We start from the raw sequence: 24,718 nt of genomic DNA, 5'->3' as shown, positions 1-24,718 counted from the left end.
TTGTCTCAGTACCTGTAATCTGTGCAATAATAATAAAGTTGAATCTTGAGCAGGAACAAATGTATTTACTTAGTACATATCTGACATTAAAGATTAAACACATTTGTGCATTCTTTATGAATGCAAACCGAGTCAAGCCAACTCCGGAGTTGGCGGTATGCACCTTAAAGTTGTTTGCAATCAGCCAAAAAACCGAGACAAGAAGAAGAAGAAGAAGAAGCCGACTCCGAGGTTGCGTTCGGATAGTTTAAAAATCAGCTCTTACGTTCTAACCCTATCTCCTATTCCTTGACCTCTGAGTGAAACGTCACGGGGTTAAGGGGTAGTGGATAGGAGAATTCAAAAGGATTTAGGAGAAGAGACTGCGGTACTTTAGAGAATCCGAATGCACTTTCACTATCCGACGTGTTTATGATGCGCCAGCGGACGTAATTTGGTGCTTTTGCTGCTGTGGGGAAACTATGGAAACTACAGTGTTCTATACAGCGGACTACAACATGGATGTATAATAAGAACGACAGACTCATCTAGAGACTCTGCACCGTGCTCTGATGCTGTTGCTTTATGCTTTATGAACAACAGAGAAACATATTCTTCATGACCAAAGTTGGAATTGAAATAAAAAAGTGAAACTTATGCTCATCACTCTCTCCCTCCAGTCCACATTAATACAAATGATCCCAATAAGTATGATTGTATGAACTATGAAAAGATCTTAAAATCAATACAAATGTATTTATTATAAACGTTAGTCTTTAACACCTATAGGCCTATCACCATTCAAACATCTTTTAAAAGTTGAACAAACCCCACACAGCTCAGTGAAATGTTGACATTATTTGATCATTTCAGTAAAAACTGAGAGCTGTCCGACTTCAGGCGAGCTTTTTGAGACCTCCCCCGGCTGCGATCGGCTATTCTCGTCTTCTTTTGTTTAACCCTTCACATTCCAACAGAAACTGAATAGGCAGATTCGCAGGATTTATTTCAGAAATGTTATTTTAAATACAATTAAATCAAGTTGTTTGGGTAAAACTAATGAAAAATATAACTAAAAAAATATATTAAAAAAAATATTTAAAAAGATATTGTTTTTTTTTATGTTTTTAAATATTTTTTTGTAGAATATCTTAGGCCCTCACAGAGGGCCAAGAGGGCCCTGACGGCTCGCCACTGGTTGACAGATTTCATAAACGTTCTGAAATTGTACCTTGTATGTTGTCTTTTTTGAGGAAACGTTTTTATAACTGATGTTCTAGTATTTCACTGCTGTAGCCAATCATCTGACTTTGTTTCACCTTTAAAAACTAGCAAGCAACAAACAGCCCAAACCAGATCTTCACACAACACGCCCTGTGGGAGCACAAAGTCCTCACACTAATACTCAGGAGTCAGACATGGATTTTCTGGAGCAGGTAAGAGCAGCAGCTCAAAGAGCAGCTCTGAATGATATTGCAAAAACTGAAATAAAACCGTTTATGTTTTTTAGCCAACTTCAAAGTAATAACAAAAGGACATTTATCCTTAATGAATCCGACTTTCTTATTCTGTAAGTAAAGTAATGTAGAGCTAGTTAGTAAGTGTGATATACTCAAATGTGCTTGTATAGAAATGTGACTTTAGCCTTTGGAAATTAACATAAAATAACCCTGTTAAACACATCTTGCATTATTACATAATATAATATTGCTTTCAATCAGCAATTGTTTTTATCCAGAGCAAATTAGAATATGTGCAGTCAACCTAGGTACAAGAACTAAATGTCATCAAGTTTGTTAATACATGACAATCATCAGTATTTAGCATTAATGAAGAACTTGCGACATCACCTCATACTGATTGGAATGTAGCTGAGCTTGCTTTCAGGCTGGACAGGGAGTGGAGCAGGGAGTGGAGCAGCGAGGAGACATAACTTTTAATGTCCTTTGTTTTGTAATGAACGCAGGTTGAAGAAATCACATCCATTGCCAAATTTGGAGACTTGATAGAATTTTCCTACCCTATCGGATATTCCCACTGGGGAGTGTATGATGAAGATGGATATGTTATCCATTTTGCTGTTGCAGGTGAGGACAATACGACTTCATAACATACATTACAATATACATACAGCCCAGGCTATAGTAAGGAGAACAATAAGAACGCAAAAAACGCACTTTTTGGAGGCAATATTGCAATAGTATTGGAAGAGAAGTACAGCTTGCAGATGTTTGGGGCACGATTAGGAGAATGGGGGGAATTCAAAGGAATTATGAGTTGCCAGTTTTGAGCAGAGGGGACAAAATGGCTGTCACAAACTTAGGAAAGGCAGAACTTCTAGCTCAAACATTTAGGAAAGTTCATAGTTCAGATAACCTTACAGAGGAAGCCAGGCAGTGCAGAAATAATACACTCATGGAAAACCCGAGAATATTGGATAGAGTAGAAGTGTTAGGGGATCAGTTGGACCTGCATTTTAGTATGTTTGAGTTGAGAAGAGCAATTATTAGTGCTCGTCAAACCACTCCTGGGAAAGATGGTGTTTGTTACAAAATGCTGGAACACATGACAGATAACACTCTAGTCATGGTGTTAAGGTTGTTTAGTAGGGTGTTGGATTCTGGCCAATTTCCTTCAGTGTGGAAACAAGCGATAATAGTGCCCATCCTAAAGCCAGGGAAAGACCCTTCAGATCCATCTAGCTACAGACCTATTGCCCTGACATCTCATGTATGCAAAATCATGGAAAGAATGGTTATAGAAAGGTTAACATATATCTTAGAAAGTAAAGCTCTGTTGTCCCCATATCAAAGTGGGTTCCGTAGGGGTCGGAATACAATGGATTCTATATTGTGCTTAGAATCAGACATCAGGAAAGCACAGACCAACAAGGAAGTAGTGATTGCATTCTTCTTTGATATTCTAAAGGCTTATGACATGCTCTGGAAGGAAGGACTACTAATCAAGTTAAAATCATTGGGAATTGGTGGTAAAGCATATAATTGGGTTATTAATTTTTTACAGGACAGAAAAATACAATTAAGAGTAGGTGCAGAATATTCAAGTGTTTATGCTGTGGGAAATGGTACTCCTCAAGGTAGTGTGTGTAGTCCGTTGCTGTTCAATATAATGATACATGACATTTTTAATCAAGTTAATCCAAGTATGGGAAAATCTTTGTATGCAGATGATGGGGCTTTGTGGGCAAAAGGCCGCAATGTAGCACATGTTGGAAAGAAAATACAAGCTGCAATAGTTGAAGTGGAGAAATAGACAAATAAATGGGGATTCAAACTGTCAGTAGCTAAGACGCAGGTCATTTGTTTTACAAAACGGCATAACATTGCTCCTATATCGTTAAAATTGTATGAGCAACCTCTTGAACAGGTTAATACAATAAGATTTCTTGGTGTTTGATTTGACAGAAAGCTAACATGGAGCAATCATATAGGAAAAGTTCAAAATAAATGTAAAAAAGTCAACAATGTACTTCGGTGTTTGGCGGGACAGGAGTGGGGAGCAAGTCACTTCTGAATATATATTGGGCACTCATGAGACCTGTATTCGATTTTGGGTGTATAGCGTTCATGGCAGCTGCAGAATCAAACCTTAAACAACCGGATGTCCTACAAGCTCAGGCCCTGAGAATTTGTAGTGGAGCTTTTAAAACATCTCCAGTATCAGCAATACAGGTGGAAATTGGAGAAATGCCTTTAAGGATAAGAAGAGTGACATTAATGTTGGCATACTGGGTAAACCTTCAGGCGCATAGTGATAGTCATCCTGCGAAAAGTATTTTGAAAGACTGCTGGGAGCACAATGAGTCACATTTAACAAGTTTTGGATGGATTGGCGATGTTAAAGCAGCAAGTATAGGTTTGAATCAAATACAGTATTGCCCCACAGTTCCAATCTTGTCCATTCCACCCTGGTTATTCCCATTGCCAAGTGTAGACCTCAATATACAAAGGGAGTTAAAGGAAAAGAAAGAACTACCAGTATGGTGCATAGTCCAGAATTATTTTGCAAGATATCACTCAGACTCAACAATCATATTTACAGATGGTTCCAAAGATCCAGAGACAGGGCGTGCAGGGACAGCATTTTATATCCCAGTGAGTAATACGCATATAAAGAAAAGGGTAACAGACCATGTGTCAGTTCTTGGTTCTGTCATTGAAATGGATAGAGGAAAATACATAAATAGTGTAATTGCATCTGACAGCTTTTCAGCATTATCGAGTATACGATCAGGTAGATCTTCATCTAGAATGGACATAATAAATGAAATATATCTAATTTTATATAAAATACAAATAAAAGGCATAGCAACTCGTTTCATCTGGGTTCCTGCTCATGTTGGAGCGGAGGGTAATGAACAGCTGGATATTCTGGCCAAACAAACACTCAGAAGTATGAACATAGACATAGAAGTTCCACTCAGTAAAGCGGAGGTTAAAACATTCATACAGAAATATGCACAAACAACATGGCAAGATCATTGGGACCTTAGTGATACAGGAAGACATCTTTATAAAATTCAAAGGTATGTGGGGGATGGAAGGAAGGTGGGGTTTAAAAGAAGGGAGGAAAATGTAATTTCTCGGATAATAATAGGTCATACAGGTCTCAATCAAACATTAAGTATAATAGGAAAGCATCCAACTGGAAAGTGTATATACTGTGGCCATCCAGAAACTGTTGAGCATGTTTTACTGCTTTGCAGGAAATATAGTTCAATCAGGAGAGACGTGATGTATGAAATACATGTTTATTATCGGGACACATAATATGCGGGAATAGTGATTAACGTATTACAACAAGTAACTGTAATGATGTTTTGGCGATTAGGCCCCGGGTTTGCAGGATGATCATTCTGGAGGGAAAGAACCGCTCTGATGAACCCCCCGGGGTCTAGACACTGGTGGTGGTGATAGTAGTTCGTCCGATCTGAAGGGAGAAGGTTTCAGCTTGGCCCTGTATTAGGAGACAGGAGGCGAAGGGTTGGAGAAGGGTTGTGCGTTAACACCTGAAATGACAACTGACAGGGAGGGGAGAGCAGATTTAAAGGGGTTAGCAGGTGCGATGATTGGCTAGCCGGGGCGATCGCGCCTGATCGCTTATTGAGATAACGTGTGACACCAGATGATATTGTCTTCCTGATTGAACTTACGCTGAGCTACATTTCAATCAGGAGAGACGTGATGTATGAAATACATGTTTATTATCGGGACACATGATATGCGGGAATACGCTTCCAGGCTGTGGGGTTAGACCAGTGGGGTAGTCTACTTTTTTGTAGTGGGTATACTGTAATAATTGTATTCATCCTGTCTCGAAGCAACACCTCATGAACACCATCACACTTACTAATGCATAGACTAGTCTTGAGACTGGTTATGTGTTATCAACATGTCAATGTATTATAAGCATTTTTATGTGACTTTTAACTGCCAGAGACATTAAAAATAAAAAAATAAAAGAATGAACAATGATGGAAAAAGCCCACTTATCTTCTAGGGTTGAACAATTAATCGACATTTTTATCAAAATCTCAATATGGCCTACTGCAAACACTGTCAGCTCTCACCAAATTTCCAACTAAATCCTGTCCACCCTTCTCCGTGAGATCCTGGGCTATTTTGTGTGCTCTGGACGTCTCATGTCGTCTAATCTTGTTTCTCAAAGAGGCCAGAGATGTTGATCTGCTTGAATCTGAGGACTGGATCTTAAAGTGCACCCAATCCTCAGACATAGACACTCGTTGTTCTGTGAGGACACCTGTTGATTTTGTAGCGCTGCAAAGAGCACAACCTGGAAATAAACAAAACCATGACTAATTAGCATAATACACGTTTTTACCAATAATATCTGCAGAAAAGAGCCAAGATTTACTCAAAAGTATTTAATAAACTGCTTACAATATTTACATCATGGCTAACAAATGCATGAAAAGCAGATAAAAGGAGAAACATTTTCCACTTTTTCAATAGCTAATTATTTGACAACTACTGATAACTAACATATAGTAATATAATGGTGCAAATGTTTTAAATGCACTTTTAACATGACCATGAATTAACTCTCATTTGCAGAGTCATTGACTTTATGAATTTCTGTTGTTTAGATCAGCTTTCCTTTGCATGTGTGCTGACATTTAACTAACTTTCTGTCCCTCCACTCTAACCAAGGATGCCTGTTCTTACATTCCAGCTACTGTCACGTTAATGATAACCATGATAATTCCGCTTACCGGGTAAATTTGCGGTAGCGCCGGGCTCGTTCTCTGTCACCTTTAGGACAGCCGCCTGACCTGGCTCTTCTTCTGTAGTGGTAATAGGGGAAAACTTCGGAAAACATTAAAATATTTTCGTCTGTTTTCGTTTCATGTTTGCTTCCTGTTTAGCGCTCCGCGAACTTGAATGATGGAAGGATCAAATTCTGATAACGTTAGAGAAACGTGGGGTTTGTCAGAGCCGAACAAAGTGTGTTGCTGTTGCTTAGCAACAGGCCAAAGGCGACGGAAGCCCCAGACGTCCAAAAGTATGAACACAGAAGGGGGCGAAAGCGTGAAAGTGAAGTCACAAAATGATGTTGTTACGTATCATCGCTCATTTTTAAGAGGGCATACGGAAATCACTGGCATTTTCTAGTGGGTATACGGCGTATACCAGCGTATCACGTAGACTACACCACTGGGTTAGACGTGCGCGGACCCACTAGCCGCAACCTGCACTGCAGGGTTAAACATGACGCAGACCCACTGGCTGCAACCTGCATTCGCAGGGTTAAACCTAACGCAGACCCATGTCCGCAACCTGCACCCGCAGGGTTAAACATAACACAGACCCATGTCCGCAACCTGCATTCCCAGGGTTAAACATAACGCAGACCCGGAGGTCACAACCTGACGTGTAGGGTTAAACGTGAACATGGACCCGGAGGTCACAACCTGACGTGCAGGGTTAAACATGACGCCGACCCAGAGCTCGAGACCTGACATGCAGGGTTAAACATGAACACAGTGACACGTATACATGCTGACGTGCTATGAAACCACCACCACCAGTTATAGGCATAATTACCATTTTAGTGTTTGAGACCTTGGATAGCCAGCACGCGCTGATGTCCGGACTCGAGCCGATGTCCGGCGAAGAGGGAGATGTAGACAAGTAATGCACGAGAGCTGTTAGCTGGAGTACAGTGATGCATGAATATCATAACCTGGATTGACACAAGCGAAGTGAGCATGAACCCGAGAATATGAATGAAGTGCAGGATGCACGCAGAAAAACCATACACTTAGTTAAATACTGAGACATGACCCGTGATATAGTCTAGCTCAGGGGTCACCAACCTTTTTTAGGGTGAGGGCTACTTTCAAAAAATAAAACAAGTCGGGGGCTACTTTTACTCCTCTTTTTTTGTTTTTTGCAGTGTATACATTTTAACATTATTATATGCTGACCTTTAACCTTTGTGTGCTGTTTGGGTCTGTGGGACCCGTTTTCAGTGTTTACTAAAATAACATGTATTCAATTTAATTATTTTAACCTGTTTTATTTGGGGGTGGACCTCACATCCTATAGGGGGGTCCTCACCTCCTCTAGGGGGGTCCTCGCCTCCTCTAGGGGGGTCCTCGCCTCCTCTAGGGGGGTCCTCACTTCCTGTAGAGGGGTCCTCACCTCCTCTAGGGGGGTCCTCACCTCCTCTAGGGGGGTCCTCACCTCCTCTATGGGGGTCCTCACCTCCTCTATGGGGGGTCTTCACCTCCTCTAGGGGGGACCTCACCTCCTCTATGGGGGGTCTTTGCCTCCTCTAGGGGGGACTTCACCTCCTCTAGGGGGGTCCTCGCCTCCTCTTGGGGGGTCCGGGGGCATTCATCAATCTGGTGCACTTTGAGCACAACATGAATTTATGGACACAGCTCTCAACACTCAGATGAAAGGGAGCTGTATACTTTTCAATACCCCAATCATATTTAGAATATGATCACAACCAATAACAAATAATTTAAACTTGTTTATTCTTATCTTATGTTACCTAGTTAGCATTCTTTCTTTTTTCGCAATGCATATTTGACTGATCACTCCCCTTTTAAACTGTTTTTTTACTGTCCTATAGTACACATTGGAATGATTTCTTACTTTATCTATATTAAATAGATAAAGGTGTGATCTCTCTTTCTCTCTCTCTCTCTCTCTCTCTCTCTCTCTCTCTCTCTCTCTCTCTCTCTCTCTCTCTCTCTCTCTCTCTCTCTCTCTCTCTCTCACAGAGGTGATCCTCCGTGGAGATTACGCCAGGCGTGTGTGTGCGTCAAGTGGTATACATATATATGCAACTTGCAACTTGCAACACACAGAGTAAAACTCTGGCCCTCATGTGCTGTATAGGCTGGCACGATAGGCTGTTCAATGGGGCTGATGTGTTGTGTAGATTCTGCCAGAAGGAAAATCAGTGGGGAGGTGCCACATTGCTTTTCTTCCCGGCTGCAACGCTGGTCCCGCAAATCAAGCAAGAACGTGATTGGTCGATATTCATTGTGGGGGAGGAGGGGTGTTAGATAGATATAGAGTTGTAGTAAGTAGATAGAGTTCGCTATGATTTAGGTTTCGTTTATGCATAGGGTAGATTCTTTTAATTACATTTCCTTTTTTGTTTTGTGTATTTTCTACATTTTGGATTTGCTTGGCGAGCTATTTTTAGAACATGCCCCGTGGGCGACTCACGTCGCCCCTGCGGGCGACTAAGTGCCCGCGGGCACCATGTTGGCTACCCCTGGTCTAGCTTAATTAGCAGTTAAGTGCGCCAGATGAGTCATAGATGCTGATAGCTGATTGATTGATTAAGACCGTCTTCTATCATCTGAGAAGAGGATGATGGAGGGACGCTAGTGTTAGATCCAGCGAGTGTGATAATAAATGTGAGGCATTAGTGGAAATCTGAGCGTGCCGCTATGGTGGATGATCTCATGCAGATATTCCCCCCGAAACGGAGGATGTGCAGTGCACGTCCTTAGAGTCAGGGAAAACGCGGTCGTCGTGAGGCCGGCGGATGCCACGTCCAGGAAACGGGAGATGATGGCGTGCCGAAGATTATCCGCATGCGAAGTACGGTTGCCCGGTGAGGAAGAGCAACTGTTGTTGAATATGTTTGCTGTATACGCCTTGACGTTTATGTGGATGCACGCAGTTTGGTTAGAGCAGGGGTCGGCAACCCACGGGCCGCATGTGGCCCTTTAAGCCCTCTGCTCTGAGCTTAGACAAAAAATAAGAAGGAAATAAAATAAAAGCATTTGTAGGACTATTTATATTTTGTTGCATGGTTGAAAATGTTTTGTATCTTGTATTTTGAGGTGATACTGTGATACATAAATAAAAAAAAAAACGGTTTTAATTAGGTCAACTAAAATATGCGTCACATCCTGCTACGGTCCCGCGCGAGCGCCTTTTCCTGCGGGTGAATAACCTGACCCCTGGCTCGATGAGCGAACTATGGATAAATCAAAGAAAAGTACCGGAGGAACACAGGATTTAATTATGTGTGGACAGAGTTATATGCTTTCACAGCAAACGATGCTGGTTTACCAGTATGTTTGATATGTAGAGAGAAGTTGTCAAAGGTGCTGCACTGCAGCCTTTACGTATCGAGAAACAACGGGAACAACACGGAGTAGAGGAAGACAGCTGACGATCTTCAGTCATAATTCAATGGCTGCAGAAAACACTTTTTGTTATATTCCATGGAATGCTCTTAACATCCCGATAGCAATGAATATATTAAATGCTTTGACAATAAATACATACAAAAATGTATCTCTGGAAGCCGTAGCGCTGTAAAAAGCACGACCAATCATCTGAGCCGGCCCGGCTAAAATAACTGGATGGCCTACCTGCCTGTCAGCCTGTCAGCCTTCCATCTGTGCACACATTTATCTTGTGGCCTCATTGGTCATGTGCGCGTTCGTGTGTGTGGAGGAGGGGCTCTGTGAGGAAGTCTGAAGGAAGAGGCATATTTTTTCCGGTTGTGTATTTTCAAATTCTAGCGCACTCGAGCTGGTTTCTCCATTCTTACCTACCCTACCTTTAACTATTTTTAGGGTGCAGCTATATGTTTTATTTATTTCAAAGTGGGCCCATTTTAATAATATTTATTTTCCTTCAAATGTGCAGAGGACTCCCCAAGTGCTGTGTTTAATTTATTTGAAAGTAGGCCTCTGTATTATTTTTAATTCTCCTTATAGGAGTTCTTTGTTTCTTATTAGAGGTTAACAGTTTTATATAATGTAATACATAGCCTAATAAATGCAAAAAAACTGTAGTTTTTGTCTGATATAACAATAAATACAACTTTATTAGCTATCAAGCTATGAAAATCAGTTTTGCGGCTCCAGACAAAACATTTTTTGGAAAAAGAAGCAAAATGGCTCTTTTGGTCAAAAGGTTGCAGACCCCTGGGTTAGAGGAACATTAATACCATGAGCTTGATGTGATGCCTAGGCACTCCGGGTGTGTGACCGGCAGTGTTGTGCTAGTTACTGAAAACCAGTAACTAGTTACATTACTAGTTACTTCATTTCAAAAGTAACTCAGTTACTTTACTGATTACTTACAACAAAAGTAATGCGTTATTGTGAAAAGTAACGTTTTAGTTACTTAAAAAAAGGTGTCCCAAAAAAAAAAAGATCCCATTAATGCCCTTATAGCCTTCATTTAAGTACTGTTATTGCATTGGAGAATAATACAATCTGTTGATCAACTTGACATGCATTTGCATCACTGAACTCTGCTAAGCAATGTGGTCTATACAAAAACAAAGATATGTTTCAAAGTGCCAATTTATCGTCGTCAGAGAGCGATTCCGGTTGATACATGGCAAAGGCTTTCACAAAGTTAGAGCCGTTATCAGTAACCGTGGAGGTAACTTTTGTTGACACTCCATACAAAGAGTGAATGTGGTCAATCTCACTAGCAATAAGATCGTACGTGTGCCTACCCTTTATCCTTTTACAGGCCAACGCAGCTTTCTGGCGTTGTAAAGTGGTGGGGTCTATCCAGTGAGATGTTATCCCGAGGAAGCTTCTGTTGTGGACAGACCAAATGTCTGCGGTGGTCGAGATGTATTCCGGCCCCTCAAATGTTTTCTTTAGCTCGCTATCCATTTTGGTATATTCTTTCTCCAGGTAGTTGGAAAACGTTTTGCGTCCCGTGTGCCGCCCGGACATGGTATCATGCTTACTAGCTCCCTGAAACGGGTGACTCCACTGTAGAAATAGCCTGCAAGTGTTCAACAACATACCGTGCAATGGCTTTATCCACTTTCACCTGACTAGCAGTCCCTCGGTTGAAATCCAGCCGCTGTTGCTTGGGTGGAGGTGGAGGTGGGGTGGCGTCGGATGGCTCTGGGTCTGTGGTCTTAACTAATAGCTTCGTCCCAGCATGTTGTTTTTGCAGATGTTTTAACAGATTGGAATTGCTGTTTTGAGCAGTAGATAGGATCTTTGACCCGCCAAGACACAACTTACACTTAACTAACACATTCTTTTCTTTATGCTCGAGAAAAATAAAATAGTGAGCATATCTCCATGCGAAGAAACTCGACTTGTGCTCCGCCGTCGCCATGATAGTATTGTTAGTAGGCTAACTAAACACAAACACGCCCACAAAGCGTCTCCGCATGTGACACAGGAAGTATCTAAGTACATTTACTCAAGTACTTAAGTACAGTTCTCATCTCTGTTCGCCTCGCTGTTGGCGCCGCTCACCAACGTCTGGGAGCCGAGACTATATACAAAAAATAACGGAGTAACGCACCATGTAGTAACGGTAACTGAGTTACTGAATTAAAAAAATAACGCATTAGAGTACTAGTTACTGCCAAAAATAACGGCGTTACAGTAACGCGTTACTTTGTAACGCGTTAGTCCCAACACTGGTGACCGGGCATATAGTTCCTCATGATTAGGAACGCTGTGCTCCTGGAGGAGTCTCTTCTTCTTTCTTCTTCTCTTTTCCCAGTTGAGCGGAGTTATAGGTTAGTAATGTTGTATTTGAACACTAGATGGCGTAAAGGCAACGCATGAGGGGATCTCCCTGGGCAGTGGGTGATTTGAACTGGGGAGAGACAACTATTAATATTATTTACCCGAATAGCTGGTGTGCGCGTAGTTTCTCCTTACTTGACTCCCGCTTAAGGCTGAAAGAGTTCCGCTGAAGGGATGATGGGCACTTTAAAGCGCGTCGTTAATATCTGCTTTGAAGAGCCAGCCTTGGCCTGCGCACTAAGATACATATTTCCGTGCGTAGAAAGGGGGAACATTGACCTTTATCATCGAGATCGCCCTGAGCAATACCAGTCATGTTAGTAGCCTACGCTAAGCGAATAGAGTTGTAACGAGCAGTAGCGCTTGAACAAAGTGACTAGAACGCGACCGCACCTTGACATACTTATACAAGTCGGGCAGCACTAAGAGTATGTTATTGTGTAGGAAACGGTTTAATGCCACAATGATAGTGACAGTAGTCAAGATGACGGATTAGCTCGGCTGCTAAGCAACATCACCTGTAGGATGCCAGATAACCTTATGACGGTGTTGTGATGCCGACGGCATAAATCCATACTGAAACACGTCGCTAAGAGATGGTAAATAATTATCGGCTGCTTATGTGACAGACGTACAGTGAGTGCTTAACGGCGACCGCTGGCGTGTGAGTTAACAATGGAATAAGCTCTGGTGCACGCGCGCTGGATCGGCTTTAATGCCGCTGAACCACATGATAACCGATGAATCACGGCGTTCTAGAAAGATATAGTTTGAAGAAGTAGTTCTGATTGAATCTGGCTTTGTATGATTGAAAACTACCCAACGCAATCCTCTATTGATGTTTGTTTGACAGCGGTATTGGGAGAGAAACGGCGATGTAAACAGTTACGTCATGACGCGATATTCCACCTTTGAACCTAATTCACCTCTGTAATGTGTAAGGATTTAGTGGATCAGAGACTGTGAACGGATTGGACAGTGCTGCCGAGGAGATGTTTTTGTCGCAGATCCAGCCGTTGGTGCACCGAGAAACTGAATATTTCTTAGTGGAGAAGAAAAAAAAAAAAAAAGAATAAAAAAACATCATTCAGTCAATATCATTAAATTAATATTGGGAGTAAATTCCTAATTTATTTAGTATCTGGTCGTGTCATAAACAGGATAATGTGCAGCGACTTGGTCATTGAGGAAAAGAAGCCCTACGAAACACCATTCATTTCAGGTAACACTGTGTTGAAGCTTGACATTTTTAGAAATGCTAACATAAACTATGCATTCTGGTACACTCTGAGAAGACAATAAATACATCTATTACTACCTGACATATTAATAATATTTGATGCCATTGTTTGTTTTTCACTTTTTTCTGACATCTTGCTGCGAGAAGAGTAAAGAGGAGATAGTCTTTGTGACTTACTTTAAATTGTGGGTAAGGGTAGAGAGCCCCCATTGTTCTGTGACCTCTCAATCATCAAACCGGGGGTCATATTTCATTATGTGTTCATTTGTATCTGAAGTTGTACCCATGGATGTATAAAGGAGATTTCTACCGCAAAGTTATTCTCCGTGGGGACTTCCGGCAACAATCTTGATTCTGATTGGCCAGAAGCCTCGAAAAAACATCAGCAAAGATATTTTATTGAGAAGATGATCACTATGTGACAGAAGTTTTCAAAACCGTTTATGGTCTCCGATACTTCCAGTCCAACGCCGACTGCATGCATAGCGTTAGAAAATCGGGCCTTCAAAATAAAAGTTTGACTTTTTCACCCAAAAAAAGAAAAAGAAGAATTCCAATTTTTTTTTTTTTTTTGTTCTTCACTCACACATCCGCGACCCACTCGAAACGGGTCCGCGAGAACCACTGGCCTAAACAACATTTTTAAAACCTGCTCTAAGATCATCGGAGTGAAACAGAGAGACTTAAATTCCTTCTGTAACCAACAGATTCTGCGGAAAGCAGAGAGCATTCTGGCCTCTCCAGGTCATGTACTTCAGGGGTCTCAAACTCATGGCCCAGGGGCCAAATCCGGCCCGCAACTTCATTTTATGTGTCCCCACAAGAGCTTGCAAAGAATATAATATATAAGAATATACTTTTTTATATGGTTACATGCAACTTTACAGAAGCAGGTTGCCCATAAACTGCATGTCCCACAATGTATCTCGTTTTGTGACATGCGCACTCATCTCTGAAAACTCATCTCTTTAGACTCCACTTCGAGCGATTGAATTACTAACAAAGCACTTATATACTAATAAAGGGCTGGCTTATCTAAAGCCAGTTGAGTAGCACTTGAAATGTTTGGCTCTATGAAACCTGATGTACTTATATGATTCTGTTTTCTTCAAGGTTGTATCTTCCTGGTCGAATGCACTTGTTGTAAGTCGCTTTGGTTAAAAGCGTCAGCTAAATGCAATGTAATGTAATGTAATGTAATGAAGAGACTTATTATTACTGGGAGGGTCACAGGCGGTTCCTACGGTTCACCTGCAAGGACAAGATCTTCTAAATCTGCGTCCTCCCCTTTGGGATCTCGCACCTTGCACCTTCACCAGGTGTATGGACACGGGCCTTGGGCCTCTGCGGCGGACTCCGAATCCTGAATTAGCTGGACGATTGGTTAGTATGTGCCCGGACAGAAGAGCAGGGTCGCCGCCACGTGGTCCGGCTCCTGGAGCACATTCAGGGCCTAGGTCTTCACCTAAACCAAGAGAAGAGCAGCTTGGTGCCTTCTCAAGTCACACAATTTATGGGCATGGTTATAGACTCAAGGACCGCCACTGTGTCTCTTACCTGGGAGAGGCAGGAGACTTTCAGGGCCTGACTGGCACATTTTTGCCTGGGGGCAAGGAGATTGTGCCTGCGTCTCTTGGGGCTGATGGCGGCAATGGTCCAAATTGTTCCATTGGCCCTTCTTTACATGCGCCCAGTATAGAGGTGCCTCCACAGCCTGAGACTGCACCCACAGACACAGCTGCAGGCCAGGGTGCGGGTAACCCGCAGGCTGCGACTGGCCTTCCGCTGGTGGGGACGCTTGAGCAATCTCGCCAGGGGGAGCAGACTGGGTCCTGTGACCCGTCGCCAGCTGGTGTCGTCAGATGCGTCTCTGGTAGGCTAGGGCTCGGTACATGAGGGTGCAGGAATTGGGGGTTGCTGGAGCAGCAGATGGGCTTCCCACCATGATGTGCTTGAGTTGAAGGCGGCCCAACTCACTCTATGGAGATGTCTGCCGCACTGCAAGGTCACCATGTGCTGCTGAGGACAGACAGCACAGTGGCAGCAGCTTACATCAACAGGCAGGGTGGCCTTGGCTCCCCTCGCCTTTGCAGAATTGTGCACGAGCTGTGGCTGTGGGCCGCTCCACGCCTTCTGTCCCTCAAGGTGGTACAGGTGCCGGGGCTGGAGAATCAGGCAGCGGACTGCCTCTCCAGAGGAGGCCCGAGCCCAGGAGAATGGAGACTCCACCCAGAGGTTGTAACATAGATCTGGTGTCGCTTATGCACAGCAGTTGTGGACCTGTTTGCTTCCAGGGTCTTGACCCACTGCTCCCTGTTCTACTCCCTGGGGAGGGACGACCCTCCCCTCCGCACAGACGCCATGACCCATCAGTGGCCCCAAGGCCTTCTGTATGTGTTTTCCCCCTTTGGTCTCCTTCCTCCCCTCCTGCAGAGGATTCGGGTAGAGGAGGTGCGGCTAGTCCTGATAGCTCCAAACTGGCCTCACATGGTCTGGTTTTCCGACATCCCACAGTTACAGTTAATATGTGGGGCACTGTCAAAAGCTAGACTGTCCCAGTCAGTATTGGTTAAAAAATAACAAATAAATAAAAAAGCTAGACTGTCCCACTGGATCACAGATGTAATCCAGAGGGGCGGGAGTGCCAGTGCCGCCTGGAGTATGGGCACACTCCACCCGTGGAGTCGCAACCTCCTGAACGTTGTGGAAAGGGGCATCTTTAGCAGATATCAGCGCAGCGGCTACTTGGTCGACTCCGTCTACATTTACCCGTTTCTACCAACTGAATGTGGCTGCATCCACTCCCTTTGGGGAGTTGGTTTTGCGTGCTAGCCAGCGATAAATATTGTCTATGGTTTCCCAACAGGTAACCTGGCTGTGAGTGGCCTGTGTAGGGGTGCCACTTGAACCTGTCAGTTGGCAAGTCCGTGTGGGGAAGTGCAGGCTTTCTGAGGACTGTAGTATCCTTATTGCAAGATTTCTGAAGGGTGCCCGAAGACTCAGAGCTTGTTCAAGGCTAGCTTGAGAGGCTACTTAAACCCCTGTGATCACTGGTCTTGGCGTCTTGCGGGGACAGTGAAGCTCTAGGTACCGTCTTGCGCCTAAGCTTACAGAGGCAGAAGACAGCGTCTGGCTGTCCTGCCAGCTCAGGGGTTTTGTAAATATTGTACATTTGTATATAGTTTGTTTGTAGCACAGGCTTGGGCCCATCGGGTTGTGTATGTGGTTTGAGCACTGGTGATGGTTTGGGGATTCAGAGACTGCTCCGCTTCTTCACGAGGTGTCTTACAGAGTCCCCATACATAAGGAATATGTAGCTGGGTGCAGGGTATATGCAGGAATCCTGAAGACAAATGTAATACCTTTTAAGACCCTTTCCATACATTTTAAGACCTCATCGCCACTTTGAGTTCTTACCGGTTACATTACACACTTTACCTCACATTTACTACATACAGTATTTATTGTAAGAGAGCAAAACTAAACAGCTTGTGATAACTCCTTATCATAATTCAGATAGAACAAAGCACAAGAGAATTAATTGTGTGACCAACCCAATGCAAGGTTTATTAGAAAAAGAAACCATTAGAAAATAGTATTTGATTTAGGCATTGTTCCCAAGAGATACAACAGACAGACTACTGAAGCCTCGTCTCCACATCAACTTCAACCTCTCTGTCAAGGTCAGGTTGAATGCAGTATGCTGCTTTGTTGCTTCTGTAGACACACTTTGTGCTCTTTCATTCCAGTAAAACTCCTCAGATTCCATTAGAAACCGGTATTTGACCAATGAACAAAACAATTGACATAACTTTGAACTATGAAATATATTAAACTTTGGTGAGCTTCAGCGGGGTAATGCCATATAGGAGCTCCCTGACAAATACCCAGGGGTTAAATTGGGCCGGGCTGTCCGGGGCTAAACCCCGGCACATAGGGTGATGCTCTGACGTCATCACCCTCACACATTTGTCATATGTTTACAAAAAACGATATATGTTAAGACTTTTCTCGTTCTTAATATAGACTATATTTAGGGTCGATATGTGTTGACTTTACTTTAAAATAGTAGATCTCTGTGACCGGATATAGTTTTTTTTGCTTAGTGAACGTGTGTCTCTTCCTTGGAGGAGCAGCATCGCCCGGACTCCGCTGCTCCTCCGTGCAGAGAGTCTGCACTGCAGCGGTGTGTTTCAGCAACGTGCAGTCAGGGGAGGAACGCATTAGCCATCGGGAGAGTCGGGACTTAAACGCCGCGGCTTTCTGGCTAGCACTTAGCATATGGGACCAGACAGCTTTGATTCCCATCGACAGTGGCAATTCTAGAGTCTGTGGGGGCCCCTTGAACCAGCTTTTCATTCATTTGGCGCCCCAACACACTCTCCCCTCCCCCCCCCCCCACCTCAGAGTGGAGCAAGGCAACAAAACTTAAAATAAGAAGCAGCATTTTACGGCGCGCTATGTATGGGGCCCCCTTGACGGGGTTTCCTGACATGTCGTTGCAGTAATGTGTTTCATGTTGTCGTTGCTGTGGACTTTCTTAATACCTTGGAAAATGCCGTTTAATACTTTTTAAGACCCCGCGGACACCCTGTGGGTGGAGAGATAGTCTCTTCACTCAGAGAACAACGATTACAATGTAACCTACAGTTCTCTATCGTATTGAGACTATCTCTCCACCCTGAGGTCGCTCAGAATCTGGTGTCGATCAAGGAAAACCAGAGTGATCACGCACACCTCGGCCTTATATACCTGCGTGCCAGTATTACTGGTGTTTCTTACATAATTATCCACGTCATCTGTCAGGTGGCGACATTCCCCATACATATGGAATATATAGCTGGGTGGAGAGATAGTCTCTTCACTCAGAGAACAACGGTTACAATGTAACCTAGAGTTACATGTGCAAGCATCCTGCCACTGCTTGCCACATTTCTCACACAGTTTCATTCACTGCACTCTGCCTATTGGATTGCAAAGCCATGTGATCTTTGTGCTTTTTTACATTGGGGTTGGGATAAACAGACAGACTATATCTATTTGACAATTTAGGAACAAGAAATCCCCTCTTCAATTACACATTACATGCTCCATTTTGTAATATACATAAAAACAAACTTAAGAGTTTAACTTACATACCAGCACTTACAATCTTGGGTTGTTTGGAGTAAATATGTCAGCACTGTTCTTGTTATCCTTAGTTTGAATCGTTAATCGTTATGGTTTAATGCACTTATGGTACGTCGCTTTGGATAAAAGGATCAGCTAAATGCAATGTAATGTAACATAACGAGGCTGTCCAACAACATAATCTCTGACCCATACCATTATCTGAACAGCGAATACAAATTGCTACCATCTAATCGGAGATACAGGGTCCCACGATTTAATGTCAGACTGAAGCATTCCTTTGTGCACCAGTCAATTCTAACAGTACATACAGATCAAGGTCAAATGCACGATAAAAGGTCTTGAGCCTGTTTTCTCTCAGTGATTGTGATGTTATGTTAAATGTTTATTTTTTCATGTATTGTGTCTTGATATCTGTCTGTGACAGATTGTGTCTGTGTATGTTGATTGAGCTGGTTAAGTTAAGTTTCAGACTTGATCAGACCATTAAAATATGATCGTATCGTCACATAGCTTTTGTTATTTGGTCCTGCCATGGCCCCGTTGTAAAATATAAAAAAACAAATAATATCTTTACTTATTTTATTATAGTTTTGCCTTGTTTATTGAAAAACGTATTTCAATGGAGATTGTAGGATTTTAAATAATTCAGTTGCAACAACTACAGAGCACTATGTGTGACCATGATATAAAGTTATAGGATAAATATGTATTCATGTGGACTGAAAAACTGAGATTAAGATTATAATTTTCATTGCCTTTAGATGAAAGTCAACTGATGAGCGGCATACGTAGTTCCCTGCAAAGATTCTTCCCTGTTTGTGGTGACCTTCTTATTGGGGAGACCAGGATCCGCAGAGTGCCACTTGCAGAAGTCAACGTCCCGAAAGGAGTCCATGCCCTGATCAGTAACAATCGCCATGTCTTTACACCGTCAGCCTCTGAGGATATGCGGCTACGGTGCGATGCCCTTCTTGATCAGGATTTCCCTTATCAACTTTTCTCTCTCAACTGTGAGCACTTTGCTACTTTTGTACGCTACGGAAAAGCTGTTTGCAACCAGGTATGTGTTTGGAAGTTAATTGCCAACTAGAAATGTCTCTGATGTCTTAAAGGTAGGGTAGGTAAGAATGGAGAAACCAGCTTGAATGCGCTAGAATTTGAAAGTACACAACCGAAAGAAATCTGCTCCTTCCTTCAGACTTCCTTAAAGAGCCCCTCCTCCAACACACACGAACGTGCACATGACCAATGAGGGCAAGAGATAAGTTTGTGCACGAGATGGAAGGCTGATAGGCAGGTAGGCCATCCAATTGTCTGCCCGGGGCACAGCGCCACGGCTTCCACAGATTAAATATTTGTATATATTTATTGTCACAGCATTTCATTTATTCATTCTTATCGGGATGTTAAGAGCATTCCATGGAATATAACAAAAAGTGTTTTTGAAGTGAATTACCTACCTTACCTTTGTAATATAATGGAAACGTTTTTTGTTGTTGTGCCAAAATCCACTCTCTTGTGATTTAATGTTATTCATAATTTCTCTGTCAAACCTTGGTAGTAATCTGTGTTTGGCCATATCAGACTAATTAAACGGTCAAATGTCTATATCTTTTTGTCTATCACTACTGATTTAGTTTGGGGAAAAATGAAATAACTGTTTAAGTTAATTGTTGCTTCAAGCAAAAAAAAACTATTGGTAGTGTGTTGGTTTAGGTGCTAAAATATATTTAAAAGGACTTGACTGAGCATTAATGGCCACTAAGAATGGTATTGTTATGTATCCCATAGATTCCTACAAGACCCAAGAATGAAGAGTGTGAGAAGGCAACTGCAATCTTCAAAGACGTCGTCAGCTCCAAAGAAAATGTTCCAGACCATTTTGAATTAGCGATCTGACTCTCTTTTCCAATTCATGATAATTGATAATTCATGAAAATGTAAAATAAATGTAGAAATTGGTTTAACAAAAAGCTCTATGACCTGTTTGAAAATCATATTGCTTAAACATTTGCCTTTGGACATATGTATGGCTGGGATGGATTATTTTGTCATTGTCAAAGGGAAAACGCCTTTATTTTAAGAATCTTGTCTGACAATGAAATGACCAGTGGCGGCTGGTGGAAATTATTTTAGGTGGGGCTATTGTAATGGTGAATAAACCACACGGGGAACATTTTGAGAAATTACCCCTTAAATTAAATCGGCTACACTATTTCATTGTTGCTGTTGTATGATTGGTGTTTAGCTACGGTATTTAGCGTCTACAGCACCTCCGCTTTTAGGGTTGACGTAGACCCAAACGTCGCCCGGAGGTCCCCCGGTGTTGTTGCGGGAGCTGCTGCACTAGCTGACGCTCCACTGGCCAACGCTGCACTAGCAAAACAAACGCTTATTTCTTTTGCAAATGGTGCGGTGGGCTTCAAACACGTACCCCTCCACTGGTTTCAACCAAGCACTAAATTAGATGTTTTCCAACCAAATACGGTTGAACTGACACTTCCCCATACCAATTTGTAAGTAGATTCGAAGATACATGAGTTTCTGACTGCCGCAAGCTGAAGCTTGGTTGCTAGGTTACTAGCTGGGTGTTCTCCAATAAGGGGCCGGGGGAAACAAAGTTAGTGATTACTGGTTCCATGTTGATTTAATTCAATACAAATTGTTGGGGGGAACTGAAAGGCTATTACCGTACTGGTTACTTTGCAGCCCGGACATTTCCCCCAAAACACATTTAGACGCTGTCGCAACACAGAAGTACCTTTCAAATCTGATAATTTTTAACACCTACTAAATCATATTTAAGACCTTTCTTATTTTTTTGGATCATATTTGAGACCTTTTTAAGGCCTTACATTCAGATTATCAAATGTAAGACCTTTTAAGACCCCGCGGGAACCCTGAGGAGACTAAATACGAACATTAGCAGACACAGACGTGGTTCAGAAACACAGAAATATTAGAAAACAGACCATTAAGGCAAAACATCTAGTTTGATGGATGCTGTCAAAACTCAACTACAATAATATGTGTGTGTGTGTGTGTGTGTGTGTGTGTGTGTGTGTGTGTGTGTGTGTGTGTGTGTGTGTGTGTGTGTGTGTGTCTGTGTGTGTGTGTGTGTGTGTGTGTGTGTGTGTGTGTGTGTGTGTGTGTGTGTGTGTTTTTTAGCACGGGCAAATATGATCTGTCCCCGGCTGTTTGAAGAGCGAGCATGGGAAACAAAAGACAGTGTTTACCTCTTTGCATCCAGCTAGTCACACACACAGTTACAATCACACCTCGTGTAATTGACATAAATAATAGATAGTTTAGCTTCTCACCATCATTTGCTGTGGCCCACTGATGTTAACGATCGTAACTGAAAGGCTGCCTGTCAAACGTAAACATTCAGCAACGTGACTCGCAAACTCTCGCGAGAGTTTTACACAAGACGGATCCTTTCTAGCCATAACCCTGCACCGGGCGCTGACATTGGCGCCCGGTGATCATCAGATTTGACGACGCTGATTGGCTGAAATTATGTTTCGGAGCCATAGCTTACAGATAGCAACAGTCAGCTGCTAGTGGCTGCTGCTGCACTGGTTGAGGGCTCCTCCCTTAGCGCCCAGACGAGAGAGGGTAATGATACACGGGCAAGGCCAGGCAGGAAACATGTGACTTATCAGTAACTTTAGACATCGTAACACCATTTTAAACGAGATTTTATTGTAGATTATACATTTTACTGATACCAATTATATAATATTTACCTTGTTCATTAAAAAGAAAAATTAAAAAAATATATCTTTTAAAAAATATATTTTTTTAATTTTAATTTTTTATGTGGGAGGAGGTGGGGCGGCGCACCTAGCGCCCCTATGGGCCGGCCGCCACTGGAAATGACCATAACCAATTATTTTACCTGCAACTCACATCAGCGAAGAACATGTATTAAAATGTATAAAACATATTTTTTTATCAAAGAAAACCAAAAAAGTATTTTACCTGTTTCTTTTGCACTACATTGACCCATTTTGTTTTTGGGAAGACAGCCTTACAGGAGCAATTAGATTCAAAGATGCAATTTGAAAATAAAGTTAAGAATGAATGCCAACCACTCTACTCTTCCGATATATTTGTTGACAGCCTGACTTTTTTTTTTGTCACTTTTTCCCATTACGGCGTCGGCTAGCTCTTGTGAATTTCTATAAGGTACAGCCCTCTGACTTTTTTCACTTTCCAAATTGTTTGCATAAAGAAAGGCCTTGAGTTTTTTCCGAATTGTTCTCTATAAGGGGAAGTCCTTAAGATCCTATTCACTTTCTCAAGTTTCTCATATTTTTCAAACCCTTAGGATTTGTATTAACTTTTACCTTTAGGGTTGGCCATTTTGAATTGTGTCCCTTTTATATATTTTTCCCCAAGGGATGGCTCTCACTACCCTTTCCACTTCTTCATAAGAGAAGGTCCTTCCAACAAAGCTTTATCAAAAAGGAAATTCTTAAGCTGACTTTTAAAGATGGATAGGGTGTCTGCCGCCTGAACACAAACTGGAAGCTGGATCCACAAAAGAGAAGCTTGATAACAAAAGGCTCTGTCCCCCATTGTACTTTTAGAGACTCTAGGAACAACCAACAACCCTATAAGATAAGATGGCACCTGCCCATTCAGGGCTTTGTAGGCGAGAAGAAGAATTTTAAATCCTATCCTGTGTTCAAAAGGCAGCCAAAACAGGAGTAATGTGGTCTCTTTTTCCTTGTTCTTGTCAATACGAGCGCTGCAGCATTTTGAATCAGCGGAAGCAACTTTACTGACTTTTTGGTACATCCTGATAATAAAGACTGACAATAATCCAGCCTTGAAGTAACAAATGCATGGACTAGTTTCTCTGCATCATTTTGATCCAAGTTTTTAAGTCCTTAAGGCAGTTGGGAATTGTATTAGATGATTGTTTCATCAAGCTTGATAGATAAATATATTTGAGTATAATCCACATAACAATTAAAATGTACAGAGTGATTCCTTATATTATTGTCTAACGAAAGCAAATATAACACCGGATTGACTTCAAAATACTTATTTTCACCTAAAAAGCCTTAAACAACCTTCCTCAGTGACCTCATCCAATCAAACACCCCCACCCGTTGCCTCAGGTCTGCTGAAGGTAACCTACTACAGCCAATCAGGACAAAGCTCCGGACTGGGGGGGGACAGGGCCTTCGCTACAGCCCCCCCTCCCTCTGGAACTCCCTCCCAAGTCACATCCGAAAAGGCCAACACTCTTGAATCCTTCAAAAATTCTCTCAAAACTCACTTTCACTCTAACTTTCAAACTCTGATCATTCGGCTGGTCCAAAACTGCTGTAACGTTTGTCAGCATGATTTGCAATTGCACTGAATGCAACACGAGTTGCAACAGTGGCTAACAAAGGAGCTGCCATCAGTCACCCCAAGCGAGGACAAGTTTATGGCAAGCCGATTTAGCTTTTATTCATTTCTTGTGGGATATCAAAAAATCAATTCTTACTAGTAAGAATGCAAATTCTTGATATCAAAAATGGAATTTTAACTACCGTAATTTTCGGACTATAAGCCGCGCCTTTTTTCCCATTTTTCGACCCTGCGGCTTATATAACGGAGCGGCTAATCTATGGATTTTTACAGCTAACGGCCACTAGGGGACCTCCTAAATCTATGGATTTTACAGGTTACAGTCCACCACCTTTAACTGTACGGGCTCTATGGCCGGTCCGCGGCGGGCTCCAGCACGAAAAGCTGGAAGCCGGAAAAGAGTGAGACAGGTAGCGCGCAAAAGTAAAAGTGGAACCGAGAGTGGTACGAGAGACGGAACAAGAGCAAGACAGACAGACATTACGAGAGCGAGACAGTTTGTGCAAAGGTGTTAAACGTGCGCTTGGAGCGCACCGTTTAAGTTTGAAAGTTGAAACGTTTGTGTGTCTGAAACGTTATGTGATACAGTACAGTTTACACAGCACAGTACATGTTCTGTAGCTACTATTGCACTAAATGCTAACACTTGAATACGTTATGCAAATATGCAACTTGTTTGTTGAAATGTCAATAAATCTGAGCTTCCTCAAACAGCCATCTCTTTCCCGACAATCCCCTCTGTGCACGAACCCTTACATATGGTAATTAAACATTAAAACACCTGCGGCTTATAGTCCAGTGCGGCTTATATATGTACACATCATTCAATTTGGCTGCTGCGGCTTATATTCAGGTGCGCCTTATAGTCTGAAAATTACGGTAATTAGAATGCAAATTCTTGATATCAGAAATTAAATTGTAACTAGTTGTAATGTGTATTCTTGATATCAGAA

At 42.3% G+C, this 24,718-nt stretch overlaps 1 protein-coding gene and 1 long non-coding RNA gene across 3 annotated transcripts; one reads left to right on the top strand and one right to left on the bottom strand.

Annotated features, from left to right (window-relative positions):
• The first annotated feature begins 1,345 nt into the window (after nucleotides 1-1,345).
• Nucleotides 1,346-24,482, top strand: LOC307036517 (phospholipase A and acyltransferase 2-like). Of its 2 annotated transcripts, XM_079676899.1 has the most exons (5): nucleotides 1,346-1,415; nucleotides 1,946-2,066; nucleotides 19,157-19,455; nucleotides 19,594-19,692; nucleotides 20,187-20,368. In XM_079676899.1, the coding sequence occupies exons 1-4, from the start codon at nucleotides 1,398-1,400 to the stop codon at nucleotides 19,645-19,647; spliced, it is 492 nt and encodes a 163-aa protein (XP_079533025.1). In that variant the 5' UTR covers nucleotides 1,346-1,397; the 3' UTR covers nucleotides 19,648-19,692; nucleotides 20,187-20,368. The 2 variants fall into 2 exon arrangements, with proteins under 2 accessions (XP_079533025.1, XP_079533024.1); XM_079676898.1 differs by lacking the exon at nucleotides 19,594-19,692 and having other exon boundaries at nucleotides 20,187-24,482.
• On the bottom strand, nucleotides 4,764-6,636 carry LOC307036519. Its single transcript, XR_013807376.1, has 3 exons — nucleotides 6,233-6,636; nucleotides 5,570-5,793; nucleotides 4,764-4,956 (listed from the first exon to the last, which is right to left on the bottom strand). It is a non-coding gene; the product is annotated as an uncharacterized lncRNA (long non-coding RNA).
• Nucleotides 24,483-24,718: the final 236 nt, after the last annotated feature.

This window comes from Notothenia rossii (genome assembly GCF_949606895.1).
Source record: "Notothenia rossii genome assembly, chromosome: 4".
NCBI lineage: Eukaryota > Metazoa > Chordata > Actinopteri > Perciformes > Nototheniidae > Notothenia > Notothenia rossii.
This window is presented reverse-complemented; position numbering and strand designations above follow the sequence as displayed.

What these genes read in the sequence shown, in the direction of transcription:
- LOC307036517 (XM_079676898.1), top strand. An exon ending in TATCCATTTTGCTGTTGCAG is followed by an intron (nt 2,067 to 19,156) that starts GTGAGGACAATA and finishes CATTGCCTTTAG; the next exon opens with ATGAAAGTCAACTGATGAGC. An exon ending in GAAAAGCTGTTTGCAACCAG is followed by an intron (nt 19,456 to 20,186) that starts GTATGTGTTTGG and finishes TGTATCCCATAG; the next exon opens with ATTCCTACAAGACCCAAGAA.